Raw genomic sequence first — 17,800 nt, forward strand, 5'->3', positions numbered from 1 at the left:
TCAGTCGGGTCTTTTTAGCTGCAAAGTCGCATTGTCCGGTAGCCTGCGGAAATACTGGCTCTCAAGACGGCACTTGCGCACAGTTTCGCACTCGAAGATCCGTCCGGTGGCCGCCAGAGCCCGTTCCACTTCGATATGCCAGTACCGCGTCCTCCAGCCCTCGTGTGCCTTTCGCTGGCAGATAATGGCGCGCTGCATCTCGTTCTTCTTGGTGTAGAACGCACCAAGACGCTCGAAGCAGTTGCTGTATATGTTCCGGTCGAGAATGTCCCAGTTCGGGCTCGCAGAGGTCTGGCCGCCATACTTGTTGCAGATGTCCGTGATGAGCCGCTGGTTCCGCTTCTCGAAGTCATCCAGGAACATGTCGTAGTTGAACTGGATCAACAAGATGATGTCCTCAAGATGCTGGCTGGCGCTGTGCTTCTCGCCATATACAGCCTGACATTCCGTGAGGAGATGATAGTAGCCTTGACACAACTCCTCCATCCGGCTCTTCTCGATACTGCGGCTATGTCGAAGGTAATTGCGCTTTGCTAAAAGGGTACTGCGGTCTTGCGGCCCCCTTAACTGCTGCAGCAAATCCGTCCATAGTAGCGAGGCGGTACCAATATAGTGACGCAACATTGCTGGGTTCTGGCGCACGAGCGCGTGAAGACTAGTAAAGCCATGTCCAAGAATCTTGTCACGTAGCTTGACTGAAGCGAGCTTGCTGATATGGCCTAAGAGAATCGTCAGGATGTCATGGCGACCGTAGTCCAGGAATAGATCCGGGAGATCAATAAACAGAAAGTAAAACGTTGTAGTATAGTCGGCGTTGACGGCGTCTTCAACTTCGAGGAAAGCCCGTCGTATCATTTCACCGCCGTTAGTGTGCTCGTTCATCAGGAAGTTGTCCATGGCCACGCGGAATGACTCATAGAAGCCATAGTTATATGCGCTTATGAGCCCAGTCTCAGGAGTCTCGATCCACTCACGCTTGCGGGTGTAGAAGCCGAAAACATGGCTACGGATGTCAGCTAGTACGGCCTCGATGTTACGGGCAGCGTCACTCTCGTGGGTCATCTGTAGAACAAAACCGGGAGGTGCCGTGGTGGTTGGACGGCGGACGATCTGGTTGTCCTGAGAGTTCTCAACTACTTGGCTGAGCGCCTGCTCCAGAGCGCCACGGCGTCTCCTGACGCGGCGGCAGGACTTGCCGTGGGACTTCTCCACGGACTTGCCAGATGAGATGTCACGGCGCAGTCTCTTTGAGTTGTACTTGGACCATCCCCACTTTGCAAACTGTGCCTTGTACATCCTGGGGCTGTAAAGGGTTGTGAAGAGTCAGCGGCTGCGCCTGTCAATCGTGCAAAGACGGGTCTCACGTTGCCCTAAAGTCGTGCGAGGTCCGCATCCTCTCGACAACCTCGTTGAGGTTCATGTTCTGGTCCATGTACATGGCCTTGATGACCGCCTTCTTGGCCTCCCAGTGCTCCTGGCTGGGCGGCGACTGATGGGCCGTGGCGATGCTTGTCACGTCCTCGAACCGCTCGGGCGTGCTGGTGCTGGGGGTCTCCTCCTTGTCCTCTGGCAGGGCATGGGCGTGGCCTTGGGCCTGCACATGCACGGCTCCGATGAGACGATGGTTGAGCGGCGCCATTGTTTCGACCTTGGGCTCTGCACTCAGCATCGGGCGCGACTCTAGTAAGCCGATGCGCCTGTGAGCAAGCGAGCAACGGCGGGAATCAAAAGACGCTATGATCTGGATGGGTATCCATTCAATCCGCGGGGCTCCCAAGCAGAAGACTCCCGCTGATTGAGCAAGGTCCTTAAAGGTGAGGTGAAGTGAGGTGAAGTGAGGTGAGACGAGGTGAAGAGTAGACACCACAGGATAAGCCGAGGAAGGGTTGTGTTGCGAGTTGATGAACCTAAGGTTTAGCTAGACCGGAGCGCGGGGTGCGAGGTTTCGACCAACGACGGGACGGAGTTTGGACGTCGCGCGAATCACCGAATGGCCCCCCCAAACAAGAGCCCAAAATATAGTGCTGACAGTGACAGCACCACGCAGCAGCAGCATAAGCAGCAGCTGGAGGATTGGATGGGGTAAGGCTGTGAGTGCGCGCGCACACGCAGATCTGCTACATTATCAGGTAGTTATCTAGATGCTGACCTACCTACACATGTAGGTACCTCGCTACCCACAGAAATGCCTTACAACCGTTCATATAGCTGGGCACCTGGGGCGCCGGCCCCTGTCACGAAGACGCCTAGGGCTGCTCCTCCAGCTCTAGCTCTCACTCCTTCGGGCAATCTACAGCAGAGTCAGACGGCATTACAGGTTTGGTGGCTGAGTGTGTGCAGCGATTACTGCAGAGCAGCTGTTTCAACAAGTGGGCACCTCCCTAACAAGCCTGGTAGCACCCATCCCACTGGACAATCCCCACTGCGTCGTGCCCCAAAGCGGCATCGGGGGCCAAAGTTTCTCCATCGTGAGATACGCGAGTAATTCGCTTACTTCATCACTGGGAATTGCAACATGCCAATGCCAATGCCAATGCCAATCTCCCTCCCCAGCCAGTCCCTATTTCTAGCGCATTTCAGTGCAGTTGCAGCTGCAGCGCAATGTCCAAACAGTGGAGAGAGGCTCAGTCAGGGTTAACGGTCCCAGTTGTACGGGAAGGGTTCCACATTATGCTGCACAGCTGCGGGAAGCAATTGAGGCCAATGGACCTTATTCCACCTCCTGGGATTCATCCACGTTGGAAAAACGAGGGGAGGGGGTCTGGCTGGTGAAGAAAACGAGATGGGGATCGATCGGGCGATCTCATGGATTGATGTGCATAAGTACATCTGTTTCCAGGCTCTCAATGCCCTGCGAGACGGGACCCTGCCGCCTCCCGGCCCTTCTGCGGTACGCTACGTTGAGACTGCTTCTCCTAGCATTGCTCATCACCAGTACCGATACCACCTGCCTGTCCGCTACATTGACATACTGAACAACATGCAACACGGACGGCCTGGTCTCAAGATAACATGGGGTATTTAGGTACGGAGCTACTGAAACAAAATGGATCCCTAGCCTGGCCTTTACCCGTTCGTTGCCTGGCGCCTATCTCCTCTTGTCCCCAGCCCTAGCCGTCTGCCATGGCTTTGGTTTCGAGGCCAGCCCGTCTTTTGTCTCGGCGGGATCAAACTCCTTGATCCATCTAATCCATTCGCTTCGGCGATGGCTCCATAGATCGCCTTTCCACGTCCTCCATACATTACGGCCCGTCCACGAATCTCTGAGCTCTCTCTCGTGGCTTGCCAGCACCGAGATGACACCTTCCTTGAGGTGGAATGGGATCGACAATCCTTGCCCCTTTGACGGCACAGAGACGATGGCAATGAGGACTTTGTGTCCGAACTGGGAATTGGCAAGCTCCATGGTATGTTGCATGAGCTTTGAGACAAGTGCTTTGTGGAAATTAGGAACCTGTGATGGGGCTGAGAATGCTGTCGTGAGCACGGTGACAGTTGGCGACGAAGTTGTTGCCAGTCGCAGAATCTGGTCAGAATCAAGAGACAGCAGTGATGCCTGAACAGCCCTCGAAGGCTGGCCTGGGATGCTGAGCATCGCCGTGACAAGCTGGCACCCGTGGGATTTCAGGACCAACTTGTTCTTGGCAAATTGTTGCGGCTCATTCTTGCTGACAACCTCCTCTTCATCAAGCCCGCAGAACTTGGCCACCAATGAGTTGGGATCGGTTCCAGCTGCAGAGCAAATCAACTTGACCAGGCTATTGAGTTGGCTCGTTGCATGTCGTACGTTACATCGCTCAAGAAGCGTCTTGAGCACATTGTAGCGCCCTCTCTCCACCAATTTGGTGACCTCTGGAAGAATTTTCTCGACAGCGTTCGCAAGATCGTCTTTTCCCATCCGAACTAGAGCTTTGATCGCCGGATATGATGCAATATCATTGCGAACATAGCTGTCTATCCGCGGACCAAAAAAATTCGCATGAAGGCCTTTGAAGACCTGCGCGGGGGAATGTGTAATAATGCTCTCTATCAGTCTAGATCCAATTGGATCATATAGCATCTGATTGATAAAATCTGTTGCTGACGAAGTAGCGTCGTTTAATGACGAAGGGGCACCTGGTAGGAGCTTGAACAGAAGTAGGCTATCCTTCTTGTTCTTATCCTTTGCATTTAGGGATATATCCAGCTCAAGCAGCAGCTGTAGGACAGGATTGCCTGTCGGGTGTGTCGCTAGCACACGGAGTGCTGTTGCGTCCATCGAAGCCGCGGTGTCTTCGATGATCTTTTGTGTTGCCATGGTGAATGATTCTGGCACAGCACGCAGCTGGGAATCTAGCTCACTATTTGCGGTCGGGCGTGCCACTGATATGTGTTCTTTCTTTTTACTCTGCAATAGTGATTTTGTTGAGGCTCCCTCCAACGGCCGGCCTGACAATACGAGCAGCAAAACTCGAAGGGTGTGAGACGCAAATCGGTCTGACAACAAATATGTAAGATGCTGTTCGAGCTCGTCTAATGTCAAGAGGAACAATTCCTCCATAGATGACGTTGGCTTCTCCTCTGAGCCGACCTCCTCAGCCTTGTCTTGCTCCTCCTCAATTCCAGCGAGCTCCCGTGTGACAACTGGTGCAGAGACCAGGAACAGTTTCTCGCAGCAATGGCTGGCAAATCGGTGTGTGACGAGGGTAACAAAGTGGCTGGCGAATGCCTCGAATAGATGTTTTTTCTGCCTGGTATTTGACAACATGATCAATCGCTCCATCAATCTCGAGCATGACTGGCTGCTGGCGAGCTTCAACTCCTTTCCTTCTGCCTCCTTGTAGACGTTTTCGAGGAAGATGTCTCGGTCCTCGGCAGACGGGAAGTCGTCGAGCTCGAGCATCTCGTCTGCCCGGCGAAAGTATTCCTGCTCTTCATCGGCAAGCATGCCGAAGAATTCGCGTTCGGGCTCATCGTAGGGTCGATTGACATCATTACCTTCATCGAGAGGAATGAAATCTCCAGCTGCTTCGGGTTGGGCTTCGAACCGCTGTCGCTTGGCATCATGGGACGTCTCTTCCTCCTCAAACTCCTGGTTCTTCCTCTTGAGTTTCTTTTCGTCGCGAATGAGCTGTCGCTTGGATTTCCGATTCTTGCCCATCTTGTCGTGTTTGTAAGAGCAGAGATGTGTTGATAGAAACCTGGTGGGGTGGACTTTGAGAAAATGAACTTTCGAATGGAAATTTTGGGAGAAAAATCGTTATCGCTTATCGCGACTCTATCTTATCAGAATCTCTTCAAGCAGGTGGGTCCGTGACAAACTCCAACACTCTTCAGCAAAGTGCTCTTGTCTTCCAGCTTATAAAACTATGAATTTTCAGAGGTTCCCTCTACTCTATTTTAACTTTTATCATCATCCATTACGAGGGCCCGAGTCTATCTTCTCTAAAAGCAGTCGGTGTATGTCTCTTTCCTCGTTAGCGTCGTCTAGCCGACCTGGTTTCACTGAACCAAGCCATCTAATTCCTTGCCCACCTCTAGCAGCGCCTTCACCAAACCATCTGCTGTTCCTATTTGCGTCTGGCAATTTACGACGACTCTGAAGAAGCTCCCAATTGGTCCAGGAGCATAGTCAATCATAAAGCCTCGTGGGATGAGCCTTTTGGCCATCTCCCTAGTTCTGAAAGTATTCAATTCGGCACTCGCCGCTTCTTGATCCTTTGGTGCATAGTAAAAACACACCTGAAGGCAAGGTGGCGGGTTCGACGAGATGAGTTGGAAATTCCCATCCTCTTCAACTTTGGTTGCAAGGTGATGGGCTACTTCGAAAGCATGATCAATCTGCTTCTCAAAGCCCGCGGCGCCATAGTATATCCAGGACAACGCAAGCTTGACGCTATCGCCCTTTCGGCCGCATTGCAAAGTCAGATCAGCCAGATCCCAGACCTCTGCATCCTCCTCTTCCTTTGTATGGAACAGGTAGCCAGCAGGTAAAGTATTAGCCTTGTGGAAGACCTTCATGTCGGGGCCGAGCAGGAATGAGCACGTTACGGGAACGTTCAACATCTTGTGTGGATTGACGGTAAGAGAGTTGGCAAGGTGCGAGCCCTTCATCTTGTGCTTTAGTTTCCTGGAAAAGATGGTCGGTCCGCCCCAGCTTCCATCGATATGCAACCACAAGCCAAACTCTTTGCAGATGGCCGAAATCTCTTCGAATGGATCAAATGACCCCATCACTGTCGTGCCGGCGGTGGCATTGACGTATAGCGGCGTCTTTCCTTCTGCTTTTGCCTGGACGACCAGATCGCGTAGAGCAGCCGGGATCATACGGCCGGCTGAGTCGACTGCAACGGCCCAAACATTGGATGAACCCATGCCACAGGTCTGTGCAGCCTTCTCGACCGAATAATGGCCGTGGGCGCTGGTGAAAAGGATAAAGTGATGCTGTGCGTTGCCTGTGACTTTCGACTCTGGGTAAAGAGTATTTCTGGCTATAACAACAGAGGTCATATTCGAAGCACTACCTCCAGCAACAGTTACACCACCAGCGCGTGGTCCATCAAAGCCGAATAGCTTAGCGAAAGCTCGCCCAGTTGTTTTCTCTACCACTGTAAGGGCAGGCGAAACTTGGTAGACGTGCAACTAATACAGGTATTAGCCCTGAAAGTTGGTTATACTTTGTTTTGATGACTTACATTTGTGTTCAGCACCGACAGCAGCATCTCTGATACTACACCAACCTAAGAACATCAGTTGTCTTTCTTCATTCTGGTCGATAAGGACATACCTACTGCATTGGTGCTTGAGTAGAGCTTGTCCAGAAAACCCTGATCCCATGTATTCACGCTGTATTGGAGTATCCTCTGCACAACGTCCAGCAGTCCATCTTTGCCAAGTCCTTCGTCCGAGGGCAGAGAAAATGCAAGACGCTTCACGAGCTCTTCAGGGGGATAAAGGTCTACCAGTGCATTCCGTGGGAGGCCATCCACATTGAGTTGTGTCTGTCCAGTCACCTTCTGAGGCACAGCATCATCTGCGGCTTTGATGAAAGGAAGTAGAAGCGCCTTGACTGCATCGATGAGCTATTCCCCGGAGGTGAGTAAGTGAGCGCCGTGGAGTTGGGTGTAACACGAGTGAAGTGTTTGATAGGCCCAACTTACATCGGCAACCTCGCTCGACCTTTGCAGCGGCTCTGCATGTGGACCTGAAACCCCATTCATCATGCCAATTCCCCTGCGGCTTCCGTGAGAAAACACAGGTTTGAATCCTTCAGTCCGGCGTTGATGGCCCATCGCGGGCGGCTTAGACCCTCAGGATCCACAAAAACTCTTCCGTCCTATTTCGGAGCCATGTGTCACAGGCCTCATGGCGCAAAAATCGTTAGCAATGCCGTCTACCGAATCTTTACCGATGACCTCACCAGGGACCAATGACAGGTAAAATACCGTTTAATGCCCGAGGGTCTTGGCGGCTCTTTTGACTGTTGGCCAGCTAACAGTTTCAGACGAATTTGCTCAAGAAGCTTCTTGAACGATGACATGAATCTCTTAGTCTCTTCACCATTGACAAGAAGTAGTCTAGTGGTAACCAACTATTAGGGGTCTCATGGTACTGCCTATGGTATCCGCCCATTATCAATAAGAAACCTCCTGCCAACCAAGGGGGGCGTCTAGTAGACTACATGAGCCGTGCCGTTCCCCAGCGGTTCGCCCACCCATCCCATTTGCTCGTCAGTCTGTTTTTGTAGATATACAGTAGCCATGAGTCTGTGCGACAGAGGCACTCCTGTTTCTCATAAACCCATCGAGGTACCACTAGATCCAGCACTCTTGGTCCTACCGACCAGCATCTCCCTAGATCTAAAGAGACAATTATAGAATCTCATCCAATCTGTCTTGGTAAGACGTGTCAGATGCAATGATATCAATGGCTTTCTGGTCACCACAGACTCTTAGCGACGGGCAAGGTACTACCCCGCGATGGGGATGTGGTCCCTGAGGCGGGGCTCTGTATTACCTTGATGACCTACCGCCCTCGCCTATGTGGAACTGTCTAATGAGCACGAGTAACATCGGTGATGGAGAATCTGTGAGGCATCAAGTAGAGGTCACAAAACGACTTTTGAATGCCTCCGTTCTGCATCTTCCCTGCGTCACTCGACAGGCAATGGTGGCCGGTATTCTGACCTTCCAGTCACACTGCATCCATCAGGCATGTCGGCAATGGGCAGCCGGAGCAATTGCAGCCGTTAGAAACAAGTAGAGAAACAGCCGTTCTCCTCTCCATGTCCTTGCACCTCATCAATGACAAATCGTGTGTAAGTGAGGCAAGGCAGATTGGTGTCTATCTTGACACCGATCACGAAGCATTATATCTGATCTGATCCTGTGTTTCAAACGCCGTGTGCTTGTGCAGCTTCTTAATCAGGTTGCTTTCATGCAACAGCAACCAGTGTAGCATTGGGCATTCGTTTGAAACACTGTAAAGTGGTGATCATTTGTGATGTAGGTGGAGGGTCGCTATCTCAAGTGTCCAGTGAAGGAGGGATCCAACCTGCAGGACGAGTAGCGGAAACATACACACTTTAAACCTGTCTTGGAGCCTGGTCAGGGTGTATTTTGCCTCCAGCTTCTGACCGAGGGTTGGATCAAAGTTATCGTGCACATATGAGTGGTTGCAGAGACACTGAAAAGACCCGTAGGACTCTGCCAGCTTCCGAATACTGTTCTTTTAGGGATCCTCAGCGGTCAATGCGTGAGCGCACATGAGCACCAATAGGGTTGTACTGCTCTGGTGATCAATGCGATATCCCTGAAGCACACGTGGAGCAGCGCTCGAATTCTCGGAATAGCAGAGCATCCCAAGCCCGTGAATCGCTGGGCAAGCATATCTTGCCTTTCAGGAAGGCGTGACGACTGGAGCATCATCGACGTCAAGCATCTCGCTGATTGCAGAGGTCAGAAAAGCCCCGATTGCATACCAGAATGCTCCCACGAATGGAAATATCTTGCCTGCATTTTCCAGGGCGAGGTGCGTCAAACTTGGAGAGATTGTAGGGCGAACCAGCCCACAGCCGTCGATCAACTGCCCCTTTTAGGAGTCGGGTTGCCATTGTGAAGGGATCGCAGCCACGAGGTTTTGACGGCGGCGGCGGTGAAAGGGGCAACGCGCCTCGTGCGGGACGGCGCTCCCAGCAAATCACGGGCGGCGGCACCCGGCAAGGCACAAGGGCAGCAAGGGTCCTGCACCTCCATCAGCGTTCTATCCCCGCGAATGGGAAGATGGCGTCTGTTAAGAGCTGGCGGAATAATAGCGAAAAAGGGGGGGCGGGCTGAAGGCACGCTGCCAGAAGCAGGGGTTCCCACCTATACGCAGCTCCTGGACGACGCCTCTAATATTGCCTTCCTAAGGTGGACCTGAACGTTTTCCCACGCCTTCAGCCCTGGCTAGACAGGAGCTATAATCGATAGTCAAATGTAGGTCATGAACGGTCAGAATTGGAGACAGCGCTGTAATCAACATTGAGAGATCACTGGACAACGGTTCTCAACCCGCCACCAACTGCGGGCGTTGCTTCAATTGCTTCATCCAGAATAAGGAAACATCAAAGTGAGGTTAGGTAGCATCGCTGTGGAGAGAGATGGACCAAGGCGCGACGAGGGTGTGGTGGGAATGCGTAGTGGTGGCCCAGCGCTTCTGTGCGCTCGAGCAGTCACTCCATCCCTCCATCCATAACCGTAATAGTAGACTAGGACCGTAGAGAGACAGAGAGCAGGGCGAAAATTCCTGCAAGCACGAAAATCCGCGGTCGGGATCCCAGCAGACTGGGGGGAGGGGGAAGTCGATCAGAGTGAAAAAAAGCAAAAGCAGTTACTTCCCAATGCTCTCTGGCTTCTGGCTTCTGGCTCTCTATCCGTCGTCATCCTCCACACACTTTTCTACATCCGCCCCGTCCATTGCCTCATTTTCCCTTGAATCCAGTCTTGCTGTGCCATCCTGTCTCTGACGTCTCTCAATTGTCTGATGCTCCATCACTTGAGGCTTCTGGTCTAAGCAGCTGTCTCACCGCTCACTTATTAACTACTTTCTCTATCTCTCTTTCCTTGCGACGACCTCAGATGATCAGTCAGCTCCCGTCTGCATAACACACACCCCCCGCCCCCGTTTGACTCAACCTCAACGCTACCAACGGTCGACTTAAACGTTGCCTAGCACTTCGAGTATAGCGAAAGAGCAAACGGTCATTCTTAAGCCAGCATTACAATCTCTCCTTCTTGGTCGTAGCTTTTATTGCTCGACTAGCCTGCATTCTTCGCGCCTTGACTGGACCATCCGCGACAGAACCCCGCGAGGGAATCACTTTGTACCAAAGCCTGATCACTTCTTGCAATAACTATTCAAAGCAAACAAGTGATAGAACGACCGGAAGTAGGATTTGTCGGCGATATTAGTCGCAATCTCGAGCTTGACTAGCTCAGTGAGGGCTGTTTACAGTCGCTTTCAGAGCTTTCATCCCAGTATCCATACTCGAGTCCGCCATGCCTCTCTCACACTCCTCGACGAACTCGAATTCGAACAATCAGCCGCCAATCCCCATATCAATCACCATCTGCGGCGATGGCGGCTGTGGTAAATCCTCCATCACACTGCGCCTGGTGAGGTCGCAATGGACCTCCGAGTACGACCCTACCATCGAGGACAGCTACAGCATCACGCGGCGCATCGATGGCAACACCTACCACCTGTCACTAACCGACACCGCCGGCCAGGAGGAGTACCGCGGCATGTGGGCTAGCAGCAACCTTGGCGCGGATGCCTTCCTGATGGTCTACGACATTACCTCCCGCGACTCCCTGGACGCCCTGCAGTACTTCAACGACCTGATCGACATGGAGGCCGAGACGCGGCTCGACAATGCGGCTCGCGCGCGCAAGGCCGGCGTCAACCCACTACAGGACAGCTATGGCGGCGGCGGCTCGGGTGCCAAGACGGTGCCGCCGGTGAAGATCATCGCGGGCAACAAGTGCGACCTGCAGGAGAGCCGGCAGGTGCCGGCGGCGATGGGCCTGGACTGGGCGAGGCGGCGGGGCTGCGGGTTCATGGAGACGAGCGCGCGGCTCGAGGTCAACATCGAGGAGACGTTTGCGCTGATTGTCCGCCGCGTCGTGGAGGGCCGACGGCTCGCAGAGATGGGCGTGCTGGACCATGATCCGGCGCAGATGGACCGGCGCGGCATGACGAAGCCGTTGAGCCCGCTGCCGCCGAGCGAGAATGAGAAGGTTGGCGCCGATGGCAGGGGCCCAGGGATGAGAGGGCCGAACCTGCAGGGAGACAAGATCGGCAGGGGCGGAGGAGGTTTCTGGAAGAAACTTAGGTGCTGGTGACAATGCATAGGAATACGCTGCAAGAAGATCGCGACGAGAGAACAAGCTGGAGGAAGAGATCGGGGGCGACGGTTTAACGAGGAATGGTTACGATGAGTTGAGGGGCCCATTTGAATGGATCACCCCTTGACGACGACGACATTTGTGTGTGTATCGTGTGCAAGCGTTCATGGAGGCAACTTCAAGTCATATATCCCTTGGTAACCCGGCGTTCGGATACGGCGGTTTGGATTGACTTGGCTTGATATGTTGATCGGCCTGCTGCGCAAAGCAAGTGTAGCGTTTTGTTCTAATGGCAAAAGATTATCCATCTATCTTCCGTCTCTTTGATCACCCTTTCATCATGATTTGCCCGTTAAATGTCTGCTGCCTTTGCGCACTGCTTGCCCAGGTTACTCATGCGGCAGGGCAAAATACTGAGTTGAGATGACAGTCAATTCTCCCTCTTGTATGATGCCACATGATAGAAAAGCTAACCAAACATCATTCCAAGATACCTCTATGGGGATTCCATCCCGCCCTCAAAATGGCCCTGCGTAAACGCCATGAAATGATCTCTTAACACAACCGAATACGCCTGTTACGCCCAGTGCCCTTCCCCTTAGTCTGCCTATGATGGCGCCGTCTATCATGCCTTTGCCTTCTTGTCCGCCCAGTCTCTCCAGCGCTTGTATTCTCCGTACTGCAGGCTCTCTCTCTTTCCCTGATACCGTACCACTTTGAGCTCGACATCGCGCCATTTGCTGCGGTTGCCCATCCAGCCCGCCTTCCGCATCAAGCTGAGCACCGTCTCCTCCTTGGTCCAGCCCTGCTCGGGCGCCACGTCCGGCAGGTAGGTAGAGCCATATCGCCGTCCATGGTAGTAGAAGCTGATGCGTAGACCGTGCGTCCCGATCTCCCAGTCCATGGCATCGGCCGCATCCTCAAAATCGGTCAACAGCGTGATGGCGACCTCGAGCGACGAGAGCTCGCGTATGCTGATGGGGTTGAAGCGAGTGTCGTGGATTGCCGACGTGATGGAATAATCTCGCAGACCCTCCTCCAGCGGCTGGTGCTCAAACGTCCCAATGCAGCCTCGCAGGTTATATCCGCCGCGAGCGGACGCAATGTTCCATGTCACGAAGAGCGGGTACTCCTCGGGGGTGTTGGAGGCGACGAGAGAGGCCATCGATGTGGCTGGAGTGTCGGCGGCCAAGGAGGTCGTGGAAACGGAGGCTGATGATGGTGAGGAGCTGTCGCTCGAGGAGGAGGCCGCCACCCGCCGCAGAGCTGGAAGCTGTTTGCTGAGCTTCTGAGATTCCGAGCCCGCCTCGGCCGTCTCGGAGCCTGTCTCAGTGTCGAGAGACTTCAAATACTCGGAGAAGGATTTCTGGACTTGCTCAAGAGTCATAGACTTGCGGCCCTCGAGATGGGACGCCAGAGCCTCAAAGCAGAACAGGCACTGCTCGATAGTTGCCATGATGACCTGATATCGCTGGTTCTATGCAGGAAGGAAGTGAGGGGTGGTGACGGATAAGAAGAGGTTGAGTGAAAGAAGGCCAATTGAGGGTTGAGAGGCAGCTTATCAATCACAACCTGACGCCAGGAGGATTTGTCCGCTGTTGGGCCAACTTTGTGGTAAGCCGTGGCGTGTGGGATGAGGTGAGGTGAGGGGAGAGGAGAGGAGAGGAGAGAAGGAGGGGGATTTCCAAGATTGGAGACATTGCGAGATGGATGGAGGGGCTGAGAAGACGTTATCAACTTATCAGTGAGCGAGTCAGCCGCTGCAAGCCTTACCGAAGATCCACGGCTACCTAGGTACCTTCCCGTCCTTAGAACTCCCGCCCCAGGCGCTTCTAGCCCACTGCTTACCGCAGTGGGGAAACCCCGGCTTTTGTTCCACGCATTGCCTCCCACATTGCCAGAAAACAAGCTCGTCTTTATGTGCCAAATTATTGGGAATTCTGTGAGATGACGGTTAGACGAGAAACCTTATTTTTCAAGGCTAAAGGCCAGGTATACAAAGAGCAGTACTATGGAGGCACCTTGTTGGGGGGAAGACACAAATGCAAGTCTCCAGCCAAGCCTCGCCTGCTTTTCTCTTGGCCTTCTCTAAGACCACTTCGAGAACTGCTCATTTATAAATGTGGACATAGAATGTTTAGCTTTACTGGCTTCCAGGAATTGCCAGTCATCCTTCTCGGGAGATAGTTACGAGGATCAACTGTTCATGGCCGAGGATGGTTGTCGAGAAACGACGAATATAAACTGTAGGACTTGGCTTCACATCCAAAGACACGCAAGCTGATTGATAGCGTCTTACCACTCTCACACGTCTTGGTCTCCTCCAAGTGACATATGGAGAATGTGTTGATTGCATCGTTACTCTATACACAATCTTTATAATTAATTCTTTTTTGCTCAGCTCGACTTCTGTTGACTTTGACAAAATCAAAAATGTACACGATTGTTTGCCTCGTAAGTCAGATCTACACTGGGCAAAGCTGTAAATTCACTTGCGTTGCACGCCTGGCACATTACCTGGCAGGCAGCATTGGTAACACTGATACAGCAAGAATTTGGCTGTAAAATCCAACACACGGAGTGCTTTCTACGCTCGAACTCGACTCGGAGGGCGTCCAAGAGAAGAAGAGAGAGTTGATGGTGGATTCTCTTTGAACTTTATTATGGAACCTCCAAGACCTTCGACGACAACGGAACATGTTCTTCCTCGTTTCGAGAAGGTGAAACACCGAGTCATCTCGCAAGCTGAGGAGTCTCCAAGATGCCCCTGTAACACGTAACGCGAAATCCCGGGTACTGCAGCCTATAGGTAGCCTGGCACCAATAAATCAGTGTTCAACTTTGTTGGTCCCTCCCTACGAAGAGCGGTCGATCCAGAAGACTCTGCAAATAAATGATGGTTTGTTAATATGCATCTTGACCACTGAAGAAAAAAAAGAGTCGATTGTGAAGAGGCCGCCGGGCGTCATGGACGAAGTGTTGTGGTCGCTATTTTTGGCCGCAAGGGCCACCCTACCACTAACTCCCCAAGGTCTAGGCTTTTCTCTTGACAGCATAGCATAGCATATGACATGGTCAAGCCTTTGTTTACGTCAGGCTTGATTTCTGTCAACTGCCTACTCTACAATTTGGAACACGGAAGCTCGGAAACAATGGTTGGCTTGTCTGATCAGCGTGCCAAGACGAGGACAGCCGAGCCCTGGAGGTGGGCGATCGCGGCTCATCAGATCTTAAGCGGTCGCAACCACGTTTCAGCTCAACGGACCCGAAAAGCTTCTTACTCCCTTCATGGCCCAACCAGCCAACCAAACGTCAACTACGCCGGCCCACGCGGCGTCAAGCAAATTCGTTGCCACTAACGCCCGCTGTAATGAAAGCAAGCTTAATCTTTGCCCATGCTACGGCCCTCGGTAAAACACTCTGTGGTTACGTTGCCAGCTGCTTATTCGGTGGAGTTTTCAGGGACCTAGGCCCTGTTCGGGTCAGTCTCAGCTCGAGGGTCGTCGCCACGGGCCATGCTCCTTTGGGCAATACTGTGCCTTGCTTGTCCAACATCTGTGAGTCCAGATGCTGGTCGTTGGCCTCAGTTGAAGGCCCGTCAGGTAATGGGATGGCATCTGTGTGCTCTGTTGTCCCGTCCGATCTGCTGCACCAGTCCGGTTTTGGCTGAAACCGGCCATCACTCAAGCTCCTTATGGGATGGCAAGTCTGGGCGTTGATGCGATACAAATATCGAGGACAGCCTTCCCGTCTCTCTGGTCCTTCTCCCTCTTCCCTCTTCATTCCATTCTGTGTGTCGTCCAGTCCTTCACTCAACTTCATATTCATTGTACTTTATCTGCTCGTCGCCGGTCGACATCATTCGGTCATTTTTCAAGCCTCTCGTGTTGATCCGCCGTTTCGATACAAAACAGTCAAAATGCAGTACTCACTTCTCACTCTCTTCACCCTCGTCACTGCCGCCATGGCTGTGTCCCAACGAGAGCACAACGGTATGCCTCATCATATAGAGACGTCCTGCAGTGATGTGCTAACGTGAACATAGAATGGGTCAAGCGTCAAGCACCGCAAGTTCAAGACAGTGTGCCCATCAACGTTGCTGCCATGACCGACGCCCAGGGCAATGTCCTCCAGTTCGATTCCACCAAGGTCTACCTGGCCGGTAAGGCGGCTGGTCTGTGAGCAACCTTGGGAGATAAGCAACCACGAGCAGTGGTATAATAGAGGTGGAGAGGTCGGCTTGATAGCCACTGAAATTGCACAACCATAAACGGTATTACAGCCGAATGAACTTCTGTAATATGGGCTCTGGACTATGGACGAAAGGGACATAGACTTCTAGGCCCAGCTTCGAAACTGCACGCATCTAGGATCAACAAGAGAACCAGGATGGTTGAGGAGCAGCTGTCGGACGCATCCTCAGAGCAGATACTTATTTTGAATATACTTGGCGCCACTAGCCATTTCACCAAAATTGCTGTACCTCTTTGTGAAGTTAACGAGAGATTATTTGGTGTGATTCTGAAGGGGCGGAAGCTGATAGCTGTGCATAATTACCCGGCGACGAACAACCACCTTTGGCCAAGTTCCGGATTCCAGGCAAGTCTATTCGAAGGAGAGTTGCACGCGCCGTCTTACGTGCGATGCACTCCAACTTTATCCGAAGCCCAGCCTTGTTCAAATTGACGTTGTTCAACGGCTGTTGTTCCGATATCGTGGGTGCCATCCAAACAATATAGTACGGTCCAAACGCTCAACTTAACGAGGCCCAGGGCATGGCGAGCTGAATTCAGCTTCTTGTAGGTCCCCAAATTGCCTGAGTCTCCATTTGACTCACACAATATTTTGTAAGAAGCTGAGCGTTTGCGCTGCTGACCAAAGATGCGTTGACCACGTCATGGATTCGATAAGGTACCCCAGGTTCTCAGCCTCAAGTCTGCCCCCAAGTATGCTTTGCAGCATCGGAGGCGCCTGTTGGTGCATATGCAGTCATCGTCTGGCCCTCGTGCGCGCGTCAAATGTGTCAGATTCTGCAAAGCTTAGCTTTCTCTTGTCCAGCTACGCCACGGTTGTACGTCAAGTCTATGAGTCGAATTGGTTTGTTGGTAATGCCGGAAAGGCCGTGGCCACGACACATTCTCGCCTGAGTACCGAAGAGGCGACTGATCCTAACAACTAGGAATGAGATCTGTTCGATTCCAAAACAGTGAGTAATGATTCTGCACTGCGGCAGGTTGGGAACATCTCCACGGACTCCGTGCTGCGGATGGCATGGCTACGCCAACCAACGAGCGATCCTCACTCAGTTGGTGACGAACTCTGCCAAGTCTTCCTATTGGTCCTTGTGGATTGCATTTTGGGCAGCCTCCATGACTGTTGGAATGTCTGAGCGGCTCGACCTCGAGGCTTGTTCTGCCTGTTGCACCGGCAGCGCCGACTTGCATGCTGAGCACGCATTTTCTTGGAGTGCGCTCTAAAGCCCCTCACCGCAACCTGGACATCGCGAAACGGAGAGGGCTCAGTCAGGGGAGATTTGAAGAAAGATGGCGTCCAAAATTAGCCCAACGATGGATTCAAACGCTCGCTAGTTGGGCCCAATAAGCCTATCCCGCAAGCCCGGATCGACAAACAACCCCACCGTAAGAGCCTTGTTTTCTTAGCGGTGCGCGCATTCGGAAGCGAGGGAAGTTACTCTGCCTCCTGGCTGCAGCCGTGTGACGCGCTAGCTCTCAATAATGGCGAAAGTCGGTATGGTATGCCATGATATGCTTGGGGAAGAGAACCAATGCCAAAGCAGATGCAAAGCCACGGACTGCCGAAATTGCAATAAGCTTAAGACCAATCCATGTACGTCGACCGCGGCCTCGCAGACTCGCAGGCAGTGGACCCTTAGCAAAGAGTCCTGCTCATGATGAGCGTTATTGGCGGACCAAAGTGACCACAGTGAAATGTGAGAATGGAGACAAACTGACGGACGAACGAGATGAGGCATCATCCTTCAGGATTGCGGTTGAGAGGACTCCCCGCCCATCCGAGCTATCATCATGCAATCTGCTGGTCCCTGGTTAGAGTCGTCGACCGGGTCACATCACCCGCGCGTTTGCCATGATCTCGAGCCATAAACGGCCATCTCGGAGCCGAGGACCCAGTCTTGGGAGTATTCGCTTGTTAGAGAGTATGCTGGAGCCTAGAGGGAACCAGGCGCTTGTTGCTCGTTCAGTGGAGTGGAGGATTGACTTGCCCCCGTTCTTTCGACCAAGGCGCACCATGCTCAGCCGCAAAGCCACCCAGCATCTCCACTGTCCCCTAAACAAGCGCAGCTTCAGCCAGTGCTGGACAACTTTGTGCGCGCCCGCTGGAGCCGTTTGCCCATTATCTAATTACCTGAGGTAAAACGAAGCTATTGGGAACCAACATGGCCAGCACATGGGCCC

The 17,800-nt window shown here is 52.8% G+C and overlaps 5 protein-coding genes across 5 annotated transcripts; 2 read left to right on the forward strand and 3 right to left on the reverse strand.

The window, feature by feature from the left end:
- Positions 1-1,669, reverse strand: UCRPA7_2503 (hypothetical protein; the record flags this gene model as incomplete). The annotated part of the gene is made up of 2 exons (XM_007915073.1): positions 1-1,303; positions 1,365-1,669. The coding sequence occupies 2 exons, from the start codon at positions 1,667-1,669 to the stop codon at positions 1-3; spliced, it is 1,608 nt and encodes a 535-aa protein (XP_007913264.1).
- A 1,419-nt stretch (positions 1,670-3,088) lies between these two features.
- On the reverse strand, positions 3,089-6,045 carry UCRPA7_2504 (putative rrna processing protein; the record flags this gene model as incomplete). The annotated part of the gene is made up of 2 exons (XM_007915103.1): positions 3,089-5,140; positions 5,722-6,045. The coding sequence occupies 2 exons, from the start codon at positions 6,043-6,045 to the stop codon at positions 3,089-3,091; spliced, it is 2,376 nt and encodes a 791-aa protein (XP_007913294.1).
- A 4,472-nt stretch (positions 6,046-10,517) lies between these two features.
- Positions 10,518-11,363, forward strand: UCRPA7_2505 (putative ras small monomeric protein; the record flags this gene model as incomplete). The annotated part of the gene is made up of 1 exon (XM_007915099.1): positions 10,518-11,363. The coding sequence occupies one exon, from the start codon at positions 10,518-10,520 to the stop codon at positions 11,361-11,363; it is 846 nt and encodes a 281-aa protein (XP_007913290.1).
- Positions 11,364-11,991: 628 nt separating this feature from the next.
- On the reverse strand, positions 11,992-12,822 carry UCRPA7_2506 (putative ammecr1 family protein; the record flags this gene model as incomplete). Its single annotated transcript, XM_007915055.1, has 1 exon — positions 11,992-12,822. The coding sequence occupies one exon, from the start codon at positions 12,820-12,822 to the stop codon at positions 11,992-11,994; it is 831 nt and encodes a 276-aa protein (XP_007913246.1).
- Positions 12,823-15,285: 2,463 nt separating this feature from the next.
- On the forward strand, positions 15,286-15,548 carry UCRPA7_2507 (hypothetical protein; the record flags this gene model as incomplete). Its single annotated transcript, XM_007915060.1, has 2 exons — positions 15,286-15,358; positions 15,412-15,548. 2 exons carry the CDS (start codon positions 15,286-15,288, stop codon positions 15,546-15,548), a joined length of 210 nt encoding a protein of 69 aa, XP_007913251.1.
- Positions 15,549-17,800: the final 2,252 nt, after the last annotated feature.

The sequence above is a fragment of the Phaeoacremonium minimum genome (genome assembly GCF_000392275.1).
Source record: "Phaeoacremonium minimum UCRPA7 unplaced genomic scaffold PA7_03_scaffold_162, whole genome shotgun sequence".
In the NCBI taxonomy this organism is placed as follows: Eukaryota; Fungi; Ascomycota; class Sordariomycetes; order Togniniales; family Togniniaceae; genus Phaeoacremonium; species Phaeoacremonium minimum.